The sequence below is a fragment of the Strongylocentrotus purpuratus genome, unplaced genomic scaffold (assembly GCF_000002235.5).
Source record: "Strongylocentrotus purpuratus isolate Spur 01 unplaced genomic scaffold, Spur_5.0 spur5_scaffold_13, whole genome shotgun sequence".
NCBI lineage: Eukaryota > Metazoa > Echinodermata > Echinoidea > Camarodonta > Strongylocentrotidae > Strongylocentrotus > Strongylocentrotus purpuratus.
The window spans coordinates 11988922-12013621 of NW_022145598.1; the positions used below are offsets into that span (position 1 = coordinate 11988922).

General features: G+C 37.3%; 1 protein-coding gene across 1 annotated transcript; it reads right to left on the bottom strand.

The window, feature by feature from the left end:
- Window positions 1-1698: 1698 nt before the first annotated feature.
- On the bottom strand, window positions 1699-24699 carry LOC105443152 (lactadherin-like). The gene is made up of 7 exons (XM_030982920.1): window positions 24545-24699; window positions 20085-20261; window positions 9061-9386; window positions 7559-7709; window positions 3699-3892; window positions 3045-3194; window positions 1699-1956 (listed from the first exon to the last, which is right to left on the bottom strand). Exons 1-7 carry the CDS (start codon window positions 24609-24611, stop codon window positions 1813-1815), a joined length of 1209 nt encoding a protein of 402 aa, XP_030838780.1. The 5' UTR covers window positions 24612-24699; the 3' UTR covers window positions 1699-1812.
- Window position 24700: the final 1 nt, after the last annotated feature.

The window sequence follows — 24700 nt, forward strand, 5'->3', positions numbered from 1 at the left end:
CCACGACCTTTGCATTCCCAGTCAAGAGATTAAACCCCACGACTACGACACCTCTGCAAAACAAACGATACATTTACTATTGGTCTCAATACCAAATCTGTACCTTCGAATTATTCATCTGCCGTCGTCACCAATGTGACCGAACTGACGTAATTGGCAAACAAACTACTGTTGGAACGTGGTCAGAATCTAATACAAAATATATTCTTAAACATGTGGCAGAGAATGGTTGTATCGTATCCTCTGTTATCATTAAACAGTATCATTATTGAGTAAATGTAAATCGCGTTTGTACATGTATATACAAAATGCGCTAGATAAATTCATTATTATAAGTAGTAGTAGTATAGGAAGTAGTATAGTATGAAACACAACTCTATATCACATTCTCAAAATATATGTACAGTCACTCTAGTGGATGTAGACTTCTACCGAAACACCACAACTCAGATGTGTCAACCATATATCAATCATTTTGCAGAATGATTCAGGGGGATTTTGTTGTCTTCCTATAACACTGCAGATATACTCCTAGTTGACCTTCAGATTTGCCACTTTCAGTAAGCATCTACATTCTGGTTCAAAGGGAAAGTCCACCCTGATAAAAAGTTGGTTTTCATTGAGTGGATTTCATATACATGAAACAAGTTCAAATACATTTAACTCCGTTTTCCCATCTTTATTTTAGTTGGTTTTGCACATGACGGAGAAGTAGTTCTTTTCCCCTCATTTAGCAAACGCTTTAGCAAATTGCAAAGAATTGTCCGTGCATCTTTTCCTGCTTTTTCCCACAGTACCTGTAGCGTTTTAACATCTGTGGTGGTGACTTTCACGTCTTTTAATCTTGTTAATTACTTTTTCCCCATCAATCACAGGTGTTACAAATATATATTTGGTGAACATTCCACAAAAAATGATAATTACATAGTATCATTAAAGGTAAATTACATACAACTCATATGAAGAAAAAAAAACATAATTATAGTCAACCCTTTAGGACTAACACCCATGAATTGGAACCTATATAAAAGACAGACAAAAAACAAAAGCAAACAAGAAACCATAGACGTAGTCTTTAAAAAAAAACTAACAAACGAAAAAGAGAAGAAAAGAAAAACTTTAGAGAGAAACAAAAAGTACAAATACAAACAAAACAAAAGAAAAGAAAAAGCCTAATTACTAGTTATCGTGTCTACGAATATCGATACCGTAAGCAGCGAAACTAGATGTCCTAAACAAATTACTCTAGCTTGTCTTTGTGTCTCGGAGAGCATTGTAGATGGAGATTTTTTATGATGAGCTTTCCATAAGAGTAGGGTTTATTGAAGTTCGCTGTATATTATTGATCATTTCAGACTTAATTGTCGCTACATCGTAAATGTGAAGTCTACTCTCGGTTATCAAATACAGCGAATATCGGGTAAACACCCGATTCGAACATGGTATAAAATCTCCATGAAAAAAAAAAGGTAGATTTTTTATTTTTAAAGATCTTGCTGTCACTTGTAATCGTGTAATCATGTGACAACACAACTATGACGCTTTATTCAAATCATTTATAATTTTAATCTACTCACCCTTTTATTTAGATGCTATAGCAAAATGAATATTTCATTAAATAATTCATATATAGATATATTAAGAGATAAATAAATTAATTAATGAAACAGATTCAATAAAACAATAATCAATTTAATGATGACTCGTTAAATGAATAATACAAAAAAAAAATCAGTTTAATGATAACTCGTTAAATGAATAAAAAAGATTTAATAACACAATAAATCGAATTCAAGAAAAACTCGTTATGGTTCAAGTTTTAATACCAAGTACTTCGAATCTCATAGCCGCCCGAGAAGGAAATGTTATAGGATGAAACCTGACGTACTTTGCGGTTACTGGCTCAGGAAACAGTATGGTCACATATGAGTCAGAATCAAAATTTCCTGCATATGTCTGAAAAAGAACGAAAGCGATATATAATGTTTATTTTTAATAATGATAATGATAATACACTGTCGCTCATAAAGGTGGAATATGTTAGTTTTACCCCAATTCAAGGAATTATTTTAAAAATTATTTTAAAATAATAGATAAAGATAATAGTATACATTCTCAGATTGCATTTAATAATAACTTGCCAATGTGTGTTTTGCGGAACTGCTAAAGCATGTGTATGCTACTATGCTTATTAACTAGGAGACCTACGCTCTCAAGTCATAAATGACAGTAATGAGGATTAATGCCCCCACAAAAGGGCACTAATATAGCACATCGACACGGTTTTGATCCTGGGGCCTCACAGTTACGAGGCCATTGTTTTGTCACTGAACCATTACAAAACAATGGCCTCGTAACTGTGAGGCCCCAGGATCAAAACCGTTTCGATGTGCTATATTAGTGCCCTTTTGTGGGGAATTACTGTCATTTATGACTTAAGGGCATGGGTCCCCTAGTTGATAAGCATAGTAGCATACACATGCTTAGCAGTCACGCAAAACACACATCGGCAAATTATTATTTAATAAAATCTGAGAATGTATACTATTATCTAGATCTTTGATTTTTAAATTATTTTTAAAATAATTCAATAAATTGGAATCTAAAAAAAATATTCCACCTTTATGAGCGACAGTGTACTAATGATAATAATAATGATCTATAATGTAGGTATAAACCATGAAATAGCTCATCAGTATCACTCCTGCTCTTTCCAAGTGCCCTGCAATTCCTTTGACCCCCGGAAACTTTCAAATATCCTTTTACACCTAGGTGGAGAATGGCAAAAGTTGACTAATGTTAGAGATATCATATACATTTCATCACATTTTTAAAATCCTTTAATTTTGCATAAGAAATGCATCCTTTTGGATGTGTAAACGTATGTAGATATGATTAAAAAATTGCATGCAAAATTCAATAAGGACATTTCTAAAAAGTAGTTAAGTATACAAGACTAAATGAATATGATAAAAAACGAGGAAGATGATAGATTTAACCAAAACAAAATTGGCTTTAAATGGAAGTGCGAAAATGACACTCACTTTGAGTACCCCGCAATGCTCTTCCAGAGCAAAGGTCCAATTTGTATTGTCTCTTGAGTAGGAGATTTGGAAAGACGTAACCCAGGAGGCCTCATTGTGCCATCCCTGTGTGATAACACCAGTTACCAAAGTATCCTCGCCGAGATCGACCTTTTGGTGAAGGAGACAAAGTATTAATATATATCCGATGGCAGATTATCTTGCGTTTGATAACAATACTAAGGACAAGCAATATATATATATATATATATATATATACATATATATATATATATATATATATAAACATATGTACCATTTGAACACAATTGTTGCTTTCAATATGAGCAAAATGAAAGAGCTAGTCAGATTTGAATGATAGCGATAGCGGGGTTTTCGATTGAAAGGAACGTATTTTAATGTTTATTAAGGATGGACCTCAAGTGGAAAATTTCGTTTTCGTTCAAGGTCGAGTCTGACCAGCCCTTATTTTTTTTTAATTTTCATAGCATGTATCCTAGTTTGTATCTTATAATATAATCATCTGCGTTGTCAGGAGTTCTGTCAAGGTACAGCCTATCACGAAGAGAAGTTAGATTTTCATGCATTCTAGCTGTACACCAATTATCTTTTGAAATCATCTCAACGCGCATTTAGACATGCTAGAGCAATTACCTTAACCCACGAATTGCTGTCTGCAGCGGCGGCAACCCATGCACCGGCACCGGTAACGTTATTTAGCCTTCCGTTGTAAGCTTTATCCGATGAAGAGGTCAGACTAGAGTCTGGTATACGACCATCTTCCACGCCAAGCCCCTCGCCGAGGACAGGAGGATTGCAACCAAATACCGCATCGACGTTCAGCGACGCTGCACACACAAAAAAGAAAAAAGGCGTCGACAAACTGACCTTGTAACTAACTTTCTTATATACAGTAGGTTTGCGGTTGCACCATGTGTGAGAGAGAGAGAGAGGTTTGAGGAGTCCTGAACTATTTTATATTTCCTACTTATTCGCAAGGCAAAGTTGTCCTTTTAATAAATCTGTTTATGAATGTAATCTGGTAATCTACTCTGTCAACAAGTTATACAACGTATTGATAAGAATAAACGAACAAGGAATACAAAACAAAACAACAACAACAACAAATAGAGAAGGAAACAAAAGGAGATTTTTTAATCGGGTAATGGTACGATTCTTAGGTAACCAATAATTATCATGATCATGAAAATAGAGGTATGTTGATTTTTTGCGTGTTCAAGTAGATATTCATTGATTTTAAAAACTAACTTTATTTTCATTATTGCAAAGTTGAAACTTTGATTCGACAAAGTTATTAAAATTCAATGCTTGGGAACATTCGAAGTAACGATTATTATAAATTACAAAACGCTTAAATACAGCCCCGGCATAACACCTGAAAAGCTCTCTGAACGCTGCTGAGATGTGTAAGATCACAGTATGGACATGACTTGCACAAGCAGACGATGTCCCATGACATCTCACACATTTTCAGTGCCTTTGTTTTCATCTTCTCTTGAGTTCTTTCTCTTACTTCACTACCGTCAGGCTAAATGTTTAATCTATTGCCTCACTCTAAACCCCGTGCATGGTTTTATTTTGATGATAAATGCATCGATACAAAAATAAAGGAATCTGTCTCTTGTAAACAAAATAAGACGCCATTGTATATTCAGCTGCACACACCGCGGTATGTTCGGCGTTTCAAGAGGGAACAAATGCCGTCCTTAATATCATTCCGGGGTATTTTGAAAGTCTGGTTTCTGTGATTGTCAATTAACCCCTATCCTGTGTATTTACAAACAAAAAAATTTAGTTACCAGAATCGGGTCATATCCCCTTTTGAATGGTTTGACATGCCATTACATTTATATACACTATACTCATTATAATTTGACAAATAATAGCTTTGCAATTACGTTCATTGTTCATGGGATGTCGTCTGCTTGAGCAGTATTGGTCCATGTAGTGACGTCATTAAAACATCGTTATTTTTCCGGCGCTTCTCTCGTATACCCCAGCTGCTATGGAGGTTGTTGTATTCGTATTTTTATAAATCACCCGATATGTAGTTGACCTAAAACTTGTACGATGGCCATCTGTTAGCTTACCAGTTTCTAGTGTTACATTAGTTGACATATTTTTGCCTTTCTTTGAATTTCACCTTTAATAAAAAACACCTGCCATATTGGTACACAAGAGTTCCTGTATTTTCCTGTATTTATTGAGCATTCGTGTGACAGGATGCTCTTGTAATCACCTACAATATTCATTTTTTAACAGATGGGTGCCGGCTTATTCAGGCGTTCAACCAGCGACAAAACGAAGCTGTGACGTCATAAAAATCTATTTTTAGAATTTCTCAATTTTTTCTTCATTTTCCAAAATAGCATCTAAAATTATGTCCAAATGTCGAAAATCAATTTAATATGTTAAGTATTGGCTGAGATATGACCATCTGAATGAATAAATTTTCTATAGGATCTCAGTGTTATATGCTCTGGCTCCTAATTGGTTTTCGACAGTTGGACATTATATTTGATGCTCTTTCGGAAAATGAAGAAAAAAATGAGAAATTCTAAAAATAGATTTTTTGATGACGTCACACTTCACCAGTGGTGAAGTGTGACGTCCTCAAAATTTGGTTCAATTGTTTCTTCATTTCCCGAAAAGAATCCATGACACATGCTCCGCCGACAAATGCTCCGCAAAACGCGACAATTGCTCCGCGACATTTGCCTCGATCATATAGCATGTAAGTAATGGTGTGTAATGCAAGATTCTGGCGTCATCAAAATCATCACAAATTTGGCAGAGTCTTGGTAAAGTAACAATCACTTACACATAAAGATGTATATGGGACAACACACATGGTGTCGGGGGCTAGTACTACCCTGATTTCCTTATCTTTCTATGCTCATTACTCAGCCAGCATACATTTTCTTCCAAAATTGTTTGGCACATGACATTCATTTGTAATCTTGAACATTCAGTGTAAGTTTCGTTAAAATAAAACGCATCCCCCTTCTCAAAATGCGTGCTACGGCCCTGAATAACAACAACAACAACACAAATCACAAACAACAACAAAAATACCCCATGCAAAAAAATTATTGTCGGCGGAGCAAATGTTGGCGGAGCATTTGTCGGGTTACCCCTGAAAAAGCATCAAAAATAATGTCCGAATGTCGAAAACCAAGTGAATATGTTAAGTATTGGCTAAGATATGACCATCTGAATGAATATGTTTCTTTTAGGAACTCAGTGTTCTGTAGCTACTCGGGAAATGAAGAAAAAATTGAGAAATTCTAAAAATAGTTTTTATGACGAAAAGATAATTATTTATTCTTTGCAGTAGTGCCTTTCAGCAATTGCCGATTGAATTAAATTAATCTTTGCATACGCGCTTGACGTAATGTGAACAAATTATCAGCGTATTCGTTGAATTCTTATTAAAGAAATGAAACCCGACCACAACACGAGGGCACGGTTAAACATGTCGCACGCATCGAAATTCGCTGGCCCACCTGGAAATGTCTTGAGCTTGCCTCCGCGCTCGGGGAGCATTCGGGTGAGAGAGATGTATGATGGATGGGTTAAACCCATCGCACTCTATATACGATCTGACTACGAACCAATTTTGGAAGCATTTGCAACAAAATTTGATAGGAACATTCAAACGTACTATTATTGATCGAGGATCCGAATAGTCTTATGAATTATCCAATCTAATTTTGAAACTTTCTTGAGGGAGGACAAGCTAAATCGGCTCTGACTCGTAGTGACGTCAGGTCAGTAGTGCGATTATCTACTATTTTAGGCCGATTGGTTGTTTATTATGACTATTTCTATCATTATTCAGAACTTAAATTGGAAAGCTGATGTTTGTTTAGATTTCCATACCTTATATAATTGCTATTTCTTCGAAAATTGGATCGCAGGAGGATAGTGTATGCGGTGGGGCGGTTCTCCGGAAAATGATAGAGGATCAGTGTTAATAGTGAACTCAATTATTTGTGTGATTGATAACACCAAATGATGTCATATTCCCAATGATAACGCATTGCATTGTGTCTTAAAAATGGTGTTTAGAACTAGCCATAATATCAATATGACAGAAACTTGCCGGAGGCAATTGTGAACTGTTGGCCTTGTAGAACAAAACCGTTGATATTACACTCGGGGGTTTGGAATGATCAAAATCTGAAAAAAGACGATCCAACCTTGTTTAAATCCACGTGCATTACACAAAGAAATGGGGAAACGGGACTGCACACAAGTCAAGTGTTTCGTCCAGAGTTTTCAAGTTTTGATCATTTCTTGTAGTATGATGAGAGCATTTTAAGAGCAATGCAGTTCAGGGGACAATCCTACTATATTTTTTACCACACTGACACACAAAGAGAGCGAGGGAAAGCTCGCAATCATGTTTTCATTTGTTTCAGCACCAACCAATCTATATACATAATATATATAAGCCTTGTCTTTAGGCAACAGTCCTACTCTGCACTTACCTATGGCATCAGTTAGAGGTCCATACCCATAAAGTTCCATCCTGAAACCCTGGTTAGTGCGAAAGGTCTTTGGATGTACCCGGAAAGAGCGTCCAACTACCGGCCTAGCAAACATGTGAGTCACCTGGCTTCCATCTTTTCCCGAAAATATCTATAGTTAATGAGAATGACGTTAAGTAATATTGCAAAGAAAACTCATTCGTAATGAAGCTAATTGTTAGTATAAACTATACGGCTTGTGAATTAAAACAATGCTGACTATGTTGTTGTCAAGAATGGCCAATTACGAATAACATGGCCATTTTTTCTTCTTCTTCTTTTTTTCCTCATTTCTTTGTCAGCTCCATATCTCAGTATCCTGAAAAGTATTGTGATAAAAGAAGAAGAGTAACCCGAGTTCCATCGCTCGGGACGGTCGAAACCTCCCTATTAACATGGCTTGCTCAACCAAGGTGTCATTTTCAGTCGAGGGTTCTTTTCTTTTTTCTAATTTTTGTTTGAAAAATATCATGACTGTGCGCAGCGGGGGCTTAAGGACGTAGGTCCCCTAGTTGATTACCATAGTAGCACACCTGCTTTAGCAGTTACGCAAAACAAACAATCACAAATTAATATTCAGTCAAATCTGAGAATGTATTATCTATATCTATAAGCAGGCGCGTACGCAGGGGGGTGTTTGGGGGGGTTAACCCCCCCCCCCTTTGGTATTTTTATGTGTATAAACCCCCCTTAAAAAAAACCAACCCCCCCCCTTTGTTTTTTTTTGGATTTTTTAATAATAATAAAAAAAAAAAAATATTCCCATGGCTGACCTAAAAAAGGTGACCTTACCCCCCCCCCCCCCCAACGGAGCAAAATGTCAAATTTTCAAATATCGAGACCAAAAAAAAAAAGTGTCCTCTTACCCCCCCCCCCCCACACTTATTCAGCGGCTGGCTGAGTCGATGCGAAATTTTCCGCCCGATTTAAAAATGTTAACCCCCCCCCCCCCCCCTTGAAAAAATCCTGCGTACGCGCCTGTCTATAAGAATAAATCATCGTCAAAATCATTCCATAAAAATTATTCTACCATTATGACCAACAGTGTATATTGCTTTTTTTTACTTTTCTTCTGCCCATTATATATACATAACATGACAAATGGGAGTTCCTGTTTTCTGATTTAATATGCATTTTCGTTATTGCCTGCAAAAAATAAACGATAACAATATCAAATACAAAATTAAATTGGGACCTTGTTATTTGAAAACATTGTTATATTAACTTTAACTTCAGCAAGACAATCAAATCAGTTTTATTTTCCTAAGTAGTATATACTGTTTTTTGTTTTTTTTATCTGTGGGTTTTTTCTCAGCCTTGGCACAACAAAGCTGTATTATAGCAACATATTTTCCTTAATTTAATGGAGTTTCAACGAGGTAACACTGTTTATCTCTGAACACAAAGACCACTGATTATCTTTTTTTATAAATGTAGTTGATGAACCGCAGTTTTGCAATTACCTCTACTGATTCAGAGTATACGTTCAAATAGTAAGTCCAAGTCGTGTCGTCAAAACTAGACGAAAAGGTGTATGACGTCACCCCGAAATCAACGACACCAAGACCCTGAGACGCTATGGCCGTTACGATATAACTTGACTCAAAATGGACCTGTATCCATTCGTTTTTGTCGGAACGTGCTGCGATCCAGGCCACATTTTCAGTGTTCAGGCGGACGGCACTGGTGCAATAGACCGACGAGAAGCAGGATGATGATGAGAGAGCCGAATCGGGAAGAGCACCACTTTCAAGGCCGAGCGGTTGACCAGATATATTACAGGGGTTCACTGTAGGAAATAAAGTCAATAAATAATGAAAGCATATTACAGAGTAAAACGACAGAGGCCTGGACTGGAAGTGCAAATAAAACACGATAGTGAAAGTTATATTTCGTACCCATAGCAAGTCATACAAACTGTCATTATACGCGGTGTTGCCAAATTGCAACGAGATTATGATATCTTAACAAGAATTTACCGTCCTCGGTGAAATTTCGTAGGTGAGGTTTGTGAAGTATTCCCTAACATCTCCTTAAAATTTATAAGCAGGGCTCAAATTTTTTGGTGTGCACAGGGGCTCTCCCCCCCCCCTCCCCCCCCCCCCAAAAAAAAAGAGTCCCTGTGAGCTCTTTTAGTACTGACGAGGGCTCTTTTTTAATAACCATTGAATTGGTTCCCATGATATTCCTAAATTCTCTGCTATTTCATCATTATTATTTATTTAAGTTATATGCAGCTAATGGTCAGATCTCCTCCCTCTGTACGAAATGTCTGGTCCAAGCCCATACAGTCGCCTCCTTGCCAACAGGTTTCCTTTTCATAATTTTAGTTTTCGGTTGATTATTACTGGTCGAGTTTCATTACTTGCTGGTCTCGTGGCTTGACCGGATTTCAGATGATTCACGCTTTTCACAACGAAAAACTTATTGTTTTGGTCCTTGCGCGATTGCATCTAGACTAGCTCTAATAGCAGATAATGGGGCGGCAGCGTGCACATCGGGACTACTGGCGCAGCTAGTATAACTAAGGACTAATATTTCAGGAAATTTTGCTCCATTTCCTTTCGCTTGCCTCCTGTTAATGCTGCGGTCACAAATGTTTGTACGAACGATAATTTCGTACGAATCTCCCTGTTTTTCCATTGTCTTCCCGAATTTCCATTGTCTGAAAATCGTTCGTACGGCGTTCGTAGCAATTCGTAATAGCATTCATGACCGAGGTCTTAGGTAAGCACTGTGTAATACTCCTATTATCAGACGAGTGGTAACAAAAACATATTTCCCTTTGAAAGTGGCCCGTTAGATTGCAGCTAGGCAGGAATCTTTTGTCTACGTATTTGCAAGAGAGATCCAGTTAAGCAAATGTCTGACACTTTTTTCTCCTGGCGGCCTCGAAGATGGTACAAAGGGAATGAGCTTGCAATAGCTCCATCTCTTAGAACGTCTTGGTATAACCACTGCTGACGGCCGCACTGCACTGCGAGCTTCCGTTGTTTGTATAGGTAATACTAATAGATGTGGAGATGGAGGATCTTACACATTTTAAAGATACATGAATGATACGGCAAATAAGCGCACATTTATTTACAATATGACGGCCTCTAGTCACCGAAAAATTCGAGGGAGAAACCCTGCACGCTAATCTTACTTTCATAGTTCCATTTCATTGGTTTAAGGTTTGAAAGTTGAAAATCAATATTGTGTGAAAGTTATAACAGAAAAGATAATCTTTAATTTATAATTCCGCGAGGGCGATTTTTAATGTTGCAATCGCCCCCGTAAGTAATCTGACGGAGGCAATTATGTAGCTCACGTGGGCGAATCGCCCATCGCCCCCGTGTTTTTTTTTAGCCTTGTTTTATAAGGTTATACAATCTATAAGTTAACTTCCTACAGAGATAATATTATCTTAGCAACATGTACAATATTTTAAATATTTACAAAGATATATCATTAAATAGCATTAGTGCCCAGATATATCTAGCGTAAATATTTTGCTTTTGTATTTCGAGACAAATATTTCCATTAAGCCAAAGTCATGAAACTATATTTAAAACATCTTTTAAGGACTATACTTCAAGAAGATTTTGAAGTAATATATGAGTTACTTACTTTTTCTATTTATTTATATTTCAATCAATACGATAAGTATTATACTGTAGGAAACACAAGGCATTGATTTAAAGAAAACATAAAACTGTATTTCGTTTTCAACTCTTACATTTAATTTAGGTTGTGCAACAAACGCTATATAAAAGACAATTGATTACATTTATGTGTGTGTAAATGATATTTAGTTTAACTCTTAACCCCTTTTTGTACAAATAATTGACATTAATTTGAGAGCTTGCAACAAATCGTTCAGGCACCAGGTGAACGCTAATTGTGCAATGATGCTAGTTAATGCACTTAACTCGTAACAACGACTCGTAAACAAAAATCCTAACGAAATGTTTTACTCATAAGCTTACATTAATTGATTTGACAATGTTTAATTATTTGATTATTGCACATTGTTATTTATATGTTTATGTAACAGATTCTACAGTTTCTTTAACTTTGCGAACATTAGTTTTAACATTGTTATCTATATGTTTGTAATTATATTTGTATTTCAAATCAGACCTCAAGTTTTGGTTGCAATACAGAAATAATAAAGGTTTTCACGGTCAATTTCACACTTTTTTCAATCAATTTCTTTTTCCCAGCAATCAAATTCGCGCAAATCGCACTCCAGCGTTAACTCAGCTTTCAAATTTAAAATTCGTCATTCAAATTCACTATCCGTGCAATCAGTTTTTTATATCGGGTCATTCAAATGTTCACTAAGAGCGTACATTTCGTGCAAAGAGCATTCAAATACATCTAATGCCGGCTTCGGTACCTCGGTTGTCATTCAAATTCGTGAATGAGCAAGCACGTTTGATAAAAGTGCATTCGATTTCAAATTTTGATTTTGTATCACTTTATTTTCAATCTTCAATAAAGGAACATGGTATAAACATAAAAGAATTGCACAGTCACAGACATATAATAAGAGTAGTCCAGTTCATGGCTCATAACTGACAAAGCAGGGCATACAATACAAAACATATAAGACATAAAGATGTTAGAACAGGTTGACTATCGGTCGTCAGGATAGTCAACCTGTTCGAAACCTGTTCGAAACGTCGAGCCACTCCCGCCACCTATCCTCTGTAACCGGCGCTATACCGTGTGAGTCAACAAAAAGTTTACACCTAGAAAATTGCTAATTATTTTTAAAATCTTCTATAAACAGTAAATGATTATACATCTTATGAAAGAGTGTTTTATCCTAAATCATTTGGTATCATTTTTGTGTGGTATGTGTTCACGCTTGGATGAACAGGCTGCATTGTTTGCGATAGTGCAAAAATCGACTTTAGTTTTTCTAGGTGTAAACTTTTTTTTGACTCACACTTTAGTTCTCTTAGAACTATAAGCTAAGAAAGATAACTAACAGTCTTTTTCAAGACTACGCCAACCGTCCTTCCCAGGACTACACACACTCAAGAAAGAAATATTATCGAGAGTCCTTTTCAGGACTTCCCAATCCTCCCTCTCTCTCACACACACACATGGTGCAACCACAAGCCTGTTGTATAGACATTTGTATTATCTTCAATCATTCTCATTTGTAAACTATGTAGGCTAAACAAAAGTTTAACACATGGATATATATATATAACTTGCCATATTACTCATGGCATACACACATAACAAAAAGCTGTATACAAGTATAAATGAAAACTGCAGAAACTGCCTTAGAACTGTGATCGATGTTTGTGTGAAGTGTCAATGATCACTGGATCCAAAATGACACTCGGTTACTATTTCAACTCATCAAATTTTGTACAAATATCACACTTTTCGTGGCATGTTCAAGATATATAAATGCCCATACCAAAATATGCCTAAGATAAGAAAAATTCAAGAGTATTAAAGATAAAGGGGAGTTCTGGTAATGCGATTGCATTGTGAAAGAAAAGGTGTGGAATGGATCAGAAACAGTTGATCATGTAGCATGTAAGTATTGGTGTGCACTGTAAGATTCTGGAGTCATCAAAATCATACTAAATTTGGCCGAGTCTTGGTAAAGTAACAAGTACTGTACACAGAAAGCTATATTTGGGACAACACACGTGGTGTCGGGGCTAGTACTACCTTGATTTCCTTGACTTTCTATGCTCATTACTCAGCCAGTATACATTTTCTTCCAAAATGGTTTGGCACATGTTATTTATTTGTAATCTTGAACATTCAGTGAAAGTTAAGTTTGATTCTGTGAGAATTAATTTTCTTTTTTTTACCAGAACTGGAGTTTATTTTTAATCATTATGTGGTGGACTCGGTGTTATGTCTGAGTATTGTGAAATTGTGTATGCTGAGCTGATGATGGGTGAAGTACTTGTTCTTGTAGGGGGTGTTATCCGTGTTTAATATTGTGTGATTTAATTAGCAAAGTAGGCCTATATCATTATAGGACGTGTCTTTGGATCCATATAATAGATAACTGGTATTCAGCTTATCATATCTGATTAGGCCTATAAAAAAGAGCTAAAACAAAATATATAAAGAAAGTTGGGGGCTGGTAAAAGAAAAAAGGGATAAAAGAAAAGGGAAAGAGATTAGAGAGACAGAGAGCGTTAAAGAGAGAAAGAGAGAGAGAGAGAGAACGCGCGCGAATGGGGAGAGGGTGACATGAGAGATAGAGAGAGGGAGAGAGAGAGAGAGAGAGAACGTGCGTGATAGGGAGAGGGAGAGAGAGGAACGCAAACACATCAGAGGTATATATACATCATGCTAAAGAACAATTTCATTAAAAAGTCTATTCATACAAGTTTGTGGAAATGCATTTTAAAGTATAATATAGGATTTCTCGGTCACTTTCGTAAGCTTTTCATTCGTTTTGATACAAAGTTCATTAAAATTCGCGAAAAAAGCTGCCGCGTGTAAATTTCATTCAAAATAACACTTTTTTTAATTTGATTTACTTATTCGGTTAATGGATTAAGCACTTGTTTCATTCAATTTAACAGCCGCTTACAAATGCGCAGTTTGCATTAATTTTCGTAAACAATAGGGACTTTAAATTTGCACGTCGACAGCTTTGACTGCAACGCGTGACGTCATTTTAAGGCACTGCACATGCGTCACGCCGTCTCAGTCGGCGATCGAGAATGCGTCTACCTTGATTTTCCTAAATCTAGTACGATACTAGTATGCCGCCTGCGCGCGCGTGCATGACGGACAAAGACAGATATGCAGTTCCTCAGGTAGACAAAGGAACATCCCTTCCCTGCTATTATGTAAATATGTGTAGAACAGGTGTCACATGCATATTCACCTGTTCTACACATTTTTGCACAATAGCAGTGAAGGGATGTTCTTTTGTCTACCTCAGCAATTGTTGAGGGTAGAATGAGGAACTGTATATTTTGTCCTCTTTCTTTGTCCGTCATGTTCACAGTGTAATTACTTCCTGCATGCATGTATATTGTCGAGTGAAATCTAAAAGATTTCTAATTGTAGTCAACATGGGCAGTTGAGTACGTTGACACGCATGATCAGTCGGCGTTCGTCGTGTTCTCGTCCACTCAATCTAAAAGTCCCTAATGGCAAATCGAACGTCCGTACCATTCAATTTCACTTTGGGTCATTCTAAATAACAAAGTTTTCATTCATATTCGCCTATCTTTACAAACCTATGTTATACATGGTATATGCACATGTTTCTCATCTAAATTAAACAAATGAGTTATATGACATGTCATTCTTTGTCAATATCCGGTGATGTGTTTGTAGAGGGCCGGTAAAACAACTCTAGATATAAGATTGGAAATCATCTTACTGTTCTCATCACGGACTTTATCGTACTCGGTCATCTTTTGGAAGTGATATTACGTAGACGAACATGATAACGTCATGCATGATGTAATTATGATCATTAAAATGTATATAACCAAAACAAGATTTCAGATTGTAAACGTGTATTCTTTAGTTTATGTCCACAAAACATGAGTTATTGAGATGTGCGCGCAGTGAGAAAACAATGTATCAAACTCTGTAATGATTGTGTAGCGTGATTGTGCTTGTTACTGTATGTGATCGTGATCGTGATTGTAATTGAGATGGTGATTACGATTGTGACTGAGATGGTAATTTTGACTGTGATCACGATCGTGATTGTGATTCAGTGTGATGGTGATTCAGATTTTGATTTAATTATGATTGTGATTGAACTGATACTCTTTGATTCTTCATGACATTTTCAATACAGACTAAATATAATTTACACAAATATAAATGGCTTCAAAGAGATTACGAACATCAAATTAATTATCAAGACCAAACAATACATTACAAATAAATGAATGTATAGAGTATTGATACCCCCACCATTATGGTACACCACTCCAATAAATAATTCTACATTAATGTGGCTAGTTTTTTTATCTACTTAACCCATGTTCGTTCAGTTGCTAAACAGTGATGATTTAATGGGTATATATATATACACCCATAGTGAGGACAAATAACATGTTTGTTGCTTACCAACCCATACAATTTGAAATGGATTTAGCATGAAACTAAGCTTGCGAAGTGTTGGCTCAGTCAGTAAAGCGTCCGCCTCACAACTGGGAGGTCGTGGGTTCGAACCCCGGCCGCGTCATACCAAAATATGGGAGTTGTTGCTACCTTGTTTGGCGTTCAACAATAAAGGAATAGAGCAACGTCGATCTGGCGCTGCTCAGTGGCTGCCAGGCTCACGATCAGTTGGGCAAAATAAATTTCCGTTTCGGTTTAATAAAATTTGGAGTGGACTATTAGGCTATTATTATTATTATTATTATTATTATTATTATTATTATTATTATTATTATTATCATACTGGGTAAGATTTGCATGTTTAATTTGTCTGCAAAACGTGTGAAACTGTATGCAAAGAAACGAATTTGAATTCACGGAAGACGCTATTACGTAATTGCGAATCGTCTCGCTTTGAATTAAATGAAAATTTTACGAAAAAGAAACACGTTTTAAATCGAATGAAAATAAAATGTTCATGAATGATCGTTTTAAGGAATTTGAATGCTAAAAAACGAATTTGAACGAAAAATAACAGCTGCGGTGACAGATATATTTTTGAATGAAGGGAAAATGCGTTTTTGCAGTACTATATAGCAGACATCACCTCCAAATCACTATTTATTATGTTTTAAAACAATATAAATGTTTCCAATTATTTCGAATATGTATATATATATTGAATGAAATGTGTAGTACTGGGTAATTATGTGTATATGTGTATATATAATTAGATATGTGATCATCAAATACATGATCAAAAGGCAGCAGTTTTCATAAACAAAGAACATTAACTAAACTGTGGAGATCTCATTTTTAACAGTGATTAACAATTATTCCAAGTAATCGATTTAAAGAAATCAAAGTGTCCGTGTTATCTGGAATCCCTCTCAATATTAAACTAAATTGAATGCACGTAGTAGGAAATTGATCACCGAAAAATAAACTTGATGCGCCAAACAGGCTCATCGTGATCGCCGCGTTAATTTGAATGCACGAAGTAGGAAATTGTACGCACATTCGTGAATTTGATTTCACTGAACAAGAATAAGATTGCCGATAATAATATTAAATTGATTGCGCGGGTTTTGAAATTGAATGCCCAAATTCAACTGCGATCGACCTCTATGTGAATTTGAATGGACGTTCGTGATTTTGAATGAAAAGAATGCGAGATTGGCCGCAAAACCTTTAATAATAAGAGTTGGAAAATGCTGGTTTCATAAAAGAATGATCGTAAGTTCGTATTTTTCGCTGGCATTATTTTGAATTGCACAGGATCACTATATTTAGTGGATACTACTTCATGTTATCAATCAATATGTATTGAGGATGGTCGAGCATTTTTAAAGATATTGCCAATCAAAATGTATTTCCGTTTTTTAATATAGGATTTCCCGGCCAAATTCGCGAGTTTGTCATTCGAATTCATTTAGTTTGCATTTAAGTTAGCGGAGATCAGCTTTGCCATGCCAATTATCATTCAATTTTCCCGATTTTGTATTTAATTTTAGGATTTTGGTCGAAGGATTTCATAGATCGGTCATTCAATTTAGAAACTGCTCAACTAGCATTCAAATTAATCTACACTTGTCGAGGCGTCAGTTTTATCATTCAAATTAACACCTGTCATTCGTATTCGAAATATTTTTTTATTCAAGTTAGGAATATTAGGGGGAAGAAATGCAACACACGTTTACAGTTTAAAAAATAAAATAAAATGCATGACCTGCCATTGGGGTCTATTCTGTTATTCCATTTATTCATTTTCAGGGCAATGCATATGGGTAAAGTCAGACATTAAGTAAAGAAGGGGCGAAATCAAGGGAAATGGCATTTCTGCACGGACATGTTTATATACCCAGGAATGGTGGGGGTACCCCCAATCGCCCCTTTTGAATACAGACTTGGAATGTTACACAAGTATTTCACATCGTCCTTTACACTAGCTAGCACACCCCTCTGTTTTTCTCAAAACAGTTTCATAGTTTACTTGTCACTTCGCCATTTCACTTTGCCATGTAAGGTCACCTAATATATAAGCGCATATCTGACGAGGACCGAGAGCGACTGGGTCACCAAGCTGACTGTCTAGAGCTGGCCGATACACTGGGCATTAAGCGGTCTACTGCCAGATCTATCGTGGCGACTTATCCACGGACCGGCTGGCGACATAAGATGGCAAGGGGAGGTTTCAAAAACCAGAAAATAGACGACGAGATGAGAGCTCGTCTTCAAAACATTGTTGACATTAAACCTCCGGCAAATGAAGAGAGATATGGAGGCGGCATTGCCGCATAAGCCAGCAGTTTCCATTTCGACCATATCACGAGCTCTAGATGGTATGTTTATTACCCTCAAACTGGCTGAAGATGTGCCAGTGGTTTTTGGCAGAAGGCGTGGTGGCCCACAGTTTTCATTGACGAAACCGGCTATAACATCTTGACTCGTCGATCCTTTGGCAGGGCACCCCGCGGTCAACCGGTTGTTAATGGGCAACGTGGCAAGAGATGCAATGTTACGTTTGCGGTTTCAGGGGAGGTAGGCCTAGTGCACCACGACATTGCATGCGAGACAACTACTAGAGCCAGCTTTGAGGACTTCCTCGCCGAAACGGCACGCCAGTGTGCCATAATATTTCCTCCTTGTGTTGATATACGACAACGCTAGACCGCACGTGAGGGCTCAGCTTCCGCATGACGTTGAGCCAGTCATCCAGGTTAAGCTCCTGCCTCCCTACTCTCCGTTCCTCAACTTCACCGAGAACGCACACTCTGCATTTAAATCCAGGGTTCAGAGGGATTTGGCACGTCCTGAAATACAGCAGGCGATATGCGATCGGGAAGCTGCTGAGCACGCAGGACCGACGATGGAGAGGTGGCGAGTAGACATCGTTTGTCGTATAGCCAGGAGGAACGTCGACGCCATCACACAGCAGAAATGAATGGGATGGTATCGCAGAATGAAAACCTACATCCCCCAATGCCTTGCCCGCCAGCAGATCGATGGCTAAAGACTTGGTTAAAATGATGAATCATGCTCAAAAATTGTGTGACTCTAGTCTCTACCCTATATATTGTACACGTCCTCCATAGTGAAATTATGATTAAATTATGATAAATTTATGATAAAACACAAGAAAAACAACTTCCTTTCATGAACATTTATAAACATATTGAGACCATTACGTCCGCAGATGCAAGTATATATTTTTTTCCTTAAAGATAAACTTTAGTACTGGTAATGCGATTGCATTGTGAAAGAAAAGGTGTGAAAGGATCAGAAACAGTTGATCATGTAGCATGTAAGTATTGGTGTGCACTGCAAGGTTCTGGAGTCATCAAAATCATAATAAATTTGACCGAGTCTTGGTAAAGTAACAAACACTCACATAGAAATCTATATATGGGACAACACACATGGTGTCGGGGATGGTACTACCTTGGTTTCCTTGTCTTTCTATGCTCATTACTCAGCCAGTATACATTTTCTTCCAAAATTGTTTGGCACATGTCATTTATTTGTAATCTTGAACATTCAGTGTAAGTTTCGTTTGATTCTGTGAGAATTTTTTTTTTTTTTTTTACCAGTACTGGAGTTTATCTTTAACAATCAAACTTAAATGCCGATGAATATCAGACAAATCTAATAAGTATAAGTGTATAAATGCCATAAACTAAAATATGATGAAATACACATAAAAAAGCAATCTTGAAAGAAAAAAAATGAGCTATGAAAAGTGTGTAAGAAACGAGAAATATATATTGGCCATCAATTTAAGTGCATAAAGTGCTAATTTGAATGCAACAAATGAATTAGAATGCTAGAAGTACACCGTCGCGATGTCAGACAATCGTGTTGCGCTAAATCGAATGACCAAATAGCGAAATAATCACTTTGTTCATTAATCTGAATGAAACATACATAGATTTTAACGAAAACTTCATAGATTTGAAATATAGACAAAGAAATAAAAACCCGAGATATACCCGACAGCACTAAAACCATCGAATTTGAACGCAAGACAAATGAATTCGAATGACAAACTCGCAAATTTGGCCGGGAAATCCTATAATACCTGTACATGTTGAACACGTTTTCATTTTGATAAAGTTTCACTGATGAAGTGACTCCATCTCAACCCTGTTTGCAAAAGTCATATTATCATCCTCCCTCTCTCTCACATGATGCAACCACAAACCTACTGTATATTATTATCATTATTATTATCATCATCATCACCATCATCATGATTTCTATTATTGCTATTACAATCATTATTATTATCATTTTTAATAGAATTAATATTACCATTATTGTAGTATTTTTTTTTAAATTCATGGTTACTAATAATAGTATCAATATTATTATAACTCACCGGGGCAACACACAATGGAAACAATTTCACTCTCGTTTATCCGTCCCACTCTAGTCTCACTGTACCAGCAGTCGGTGATGTTTGTGGCATTAGCAGGGCATATCACAGATTTTGCTTCAACTGGAGCATCGACGGACGAGGAATTGTAAAGTGGACCGCTCAACATCGCAAATACTCCTTGTTCAATAAAGGTGAAGTAAAAAGTAGGATACCATAGTAGTCACAATAATATTTTGAAGAAAAAAAAAAAACCACAACACTAATATTTACTTTATCGGGTACCACAAGAACTGCTTTGGGATGACATACACCATACATAATTTTGGGCAGGCTCCCGAAACAAGCGTTTGGAAAACTGGAAAGGATAAGAGAAGGATTAAGGTTGAAGAGGGAGAAATTTCAACTATAAAATGGAATTAAAATCTCCAACTAGCGGACACTTTTTTTTTGGGGGGGGGTCTCGATTTTTGAAAATTTGACATTTTGCTCCGTTGGGGGGGGTAAGGTCACCTTTCTTAGGTCAGCCATGGGGGTAATTTTTTTTTTTTTTTTTAAATAATAAAAAAAAAAAAAAAAAAAATCCAAATGGGGGGGGGGGGGGTTTAGGGATTTCTTAGGGGGGTTTACACACATAAAAATACCAAAGGGGGGGTTTAACCCCCAAAACCCTCCCCCTTCGTACGCGCCTGCCTCCATGGAATCTCAAAAATAAAGGGAAAAAATAAAGCAAGTCCACATTCCAAATACTTTGGGTACACTGTACCATCAGATTGGAAAGGTATTCATGAATGAACCAATTGCAATAGTTACAATAATCAAAGAGCTTGAGAGAAAATTAAAGGCCATAGAGACACGGTTCTTGAGTAAAATTATGAATATATCATGGTGAAAAAAAAAAAAATTAAGAAGTAACATGTAGTTTTTAGCTTCTACCAACCTTAAATTTGTTATGCAAGCTTTCGTCCACTCCTGTGGACTTTCTCAAGCTAAGTGATCAGTCTGAGTCACACGTTTGCTTCGCTGCACTGCCTTGTGTCCTGTGATCACTGGACCAAAGATCGGAGACAATAGGTATCCAGACTCCCTATTTAGTAGTGGATTAATTATCTTAATCCATATGGACTCTTTCACCTTTCTTGCCCAGAAGTTACTTTCAAAGTCTATTATGAGGGCATCCTCCCATCCAATGTTATGTCCTGTGTTGAGGGCGTGTAAAGCTAATGCTGAATGGGATGGGTTGCTCAATCTGAGGGCTCTTTTGTGTTCTTTTGTGTTCTCTCCGGTCTGAGGTTGCCACCATTTTGAAATCTGCCAAACCCCCAAGACCAAACCTCTCTAGAACTGATAGTTTAGCAATTAATAGTTTGGCTAAGGAAAGAGATATTATCGTTCTTCCAGCTGACAAAGGATGAGCCACAGTTATCTTGGACAAGTAGGACTACCAGGAGAAAGCAGAACATTTGCTGTCAGACACTAAGACGTATACGAGACTCAAGAGGGATCCCACTAACAAGCTAAAATTGACATTATCCAAATCTCTAAGGGAACTTAAGAACAAAGGGCACATTGAAGAAAAGACTTACAAACGTGTCTTTCCCTCCATCTCATGTCCATGCACTACCCCCAGGTTTTATGGTCTTCCCAAGATTCATAATAGGGACTTTTAGATTTGCACGTTGACAGCTTTGACTGCAACGTGTGACGTCATTTTAAGGCACTGCGCATGCGTTACGACGTCTCAGTCGGCGATCGAGAATGCGTCAACCTTGATTTTCCTAAATCTAGTACATACATACATACATATTGATATTGATATAGCGCCTTTACATGCTCAAGGTACTAGTATGCCGCGTGCGCATAAAATATACAGTTCCTCAGGTAGACAAAGGAACATCCCTTCCCTGCTATTATGTAAAAATGTGTAGAACAGGTGTCACATGCATATTCACCTGTTCTACACATTTTTACATAATAGCAGTGAAGGGATGTTCTTTTGTTGAGGGTAGAATGAGGAACTGTATATTTTGTCCTCTTTCTTTGTCCGTGATGTTCATAAAGTTACTTCCTGCATGCATGATTGTATATCGTCGAGTGCAATCTAAAAAATTTCTAATTGTAGTCAACATGGGCAGTTAAGTACGTTGACACGCATGATCAGTCGCCTTCGTCGTGTTCTCGTCCACTCATTCTAAAAGTCCCTATTAACAACGTGCCACTACGGCCCATTGTCTCCTCCGTTAACTCTGTCTTATATGACCTTGCCAAATATCTTGCCGAAATAATTCAACCAATTGTTGGCGGTACAAACAGACATATCGTGAACACCTCTAATTTTGTGGAAAAAGTAAAATCATGCCTGCTATTAGTAAATGAGAAACTGGTGAGCTATGATATTAGCTCACTCTTCACTAGTGTTCCCGTCAAACAAGCTGTGGACATTGTAATAGAAAGATTGGAGGAGGACAAAACCCTTAATGATAGAACAGGTTTGAGCCCATTTGAAATCGGCAATCTGTTGAGACTTTGCCTTGGAAATACTTATTTCATTTATAATGGCAACCTTTACCAGGAAACACATGGAACACCTATCCGCTCACCTATCTCCCCAGTTGTTTGCAACTTATATCTAGAACATTTGGAAGAAGAGGTTTTCTCCCATGCCCCTCACCCCCCTAGGATATGGTGGACGTACGTTGATGACACCTTTGTTATCTTTGATCATCAGCATATTGACGAATTTACTAATTTCATCAATAACATCGACCAACACATAAAGTTCACCGTTGAGGAAGAGGTTCAAAGGTCACTGAACTTTCTGGACACAAAGGTCTCTGTTAACGACGACCTGTCAGTTTCCATCACCGTGTACAGGAAACCAACCCACACTGATTCTTATTTGAACTTCGAATCAGATCACCCCCTCAGCACAAAGGTTGGAGTTGCTAGCTCATTGTATCCGAGAGCTCAAAATGTAACCTCGGACAATGATGCACTACAGAGTGAATTCCAACATGTTGACAAGGCGCTTATGTATTGTGGATACCCAGCATGGATGAGACAAAGAGCGAAGGACAGAATAAGAATTAAGACCCCCCCCCCCCAAAAAAAAAAGGAAGAAGTGAACAACAGAGTAGTCCTTCCTTTTGTCAACACTATATCTCTCGCCTGAAACGATCATTCCAAGACAAGGACATCAGTGTTGCCTTCAAAAGCCCTAACACACTAAGAAGTAGGTTGGTCCACCCAAAGGACAAAATCCCAAGAGAGGAAAAGACAGGTATTGTGTACAAAACCAACCCACACTGATTCTTATTTGAACTTCGAATCAGATCACCCCCTCAGCACAAAGGTTGGAGTTGCTAGCTCATTGTATCTGAGAGCTCAAAATGTAACTTCGGACAATGATGCACTACAGAGTGAATTCCAACATGTTGACAAGGCGCTTATGTCTTGTGGATACACAGCATGGATGAGACAAAGAGCGAAGGACAGAATAAGAATTAAGACCCCCCCCCCCCCCAAAAAAAAAGGAAGAAGTGAACAACAGATTAGTCCTTCCTTTTGTCAACACTATATCTCTCGCCTGAAATGAGCATTCCAAGACAAGGACATCAGTGTTGCCTTCAAAAGCCCTAACACACTAAGAAGTAGGTTGGTCCACCCAAAGGACAAAATCCTAAGAGAGGAAAAGACAGGTATTGTGTACAAGATCACGTGCACAGACTGTGACAATTCTTATGTTGGGGGAAACTGGTAGAACTCTTAATGAGCGTCTAAAAGAACACAAAAGAGCCCTCAGATTGAGCAACCCATCCCATTCAGCATTAGCTTTACACGCCCTCAACACAGGACATAACATTGGATGGGAGGATGCCCTCATAATAGACTTTGAAAGTAACTTCTGGGCAAGAAAGGTGAAAGAGTCCATATGGATTAAGATAATTAATCCACTACTAAATAGGGAGTCTGGATACCTATTGTCTCCGATCTTTGGTCCAGTGATCACAGGACACCAGGCAGTGCGGCGAAGCAAACGTGTGACTCAGCCTGATCACTTAGCTTGAGAAAGTCCACAGGAGTGGACGAAAGCTTGCATAACAAATTTAAGGTTGGTAGAAGCTAAAAACTACATGTTACCATCATCCCCAACTGATGAAAGTTTTATGTATCAAATTAAGAAGTGTTTAGAAAACCAAGACTTTTCAACACAATAAGAAAGAGGCAAATTCAATGTATTGGTAACATAATCATCCAGAAAGGATAACTGTAGAGAAATATATTTATGTATTATCAGGAAAGATTGCTGAAAATAGAAGCAGGGGAAGGTAATGGCTCACATATTTTGTAAAGCCTGAACAAACTTGCAACCAAAAATGAAAATAGCAATATCAGCTATTAAAAGAATAACTGATAATAGAAAAGAATGGAAGGCCATTAATATGATATTGATAATGTCTTACCTTCAAACCCTAGATACTGACATGCCAATTGGAATAGGTTCATGTTCCAATGATCTTGATGTACCATCACGTACGTGTTAGGACTGGAGCGGGACGCCGTAAGAAGTGTTCCTTCATTTATCTTTTCACCAAGAAGCTTTAACGAGTAGATGGTTT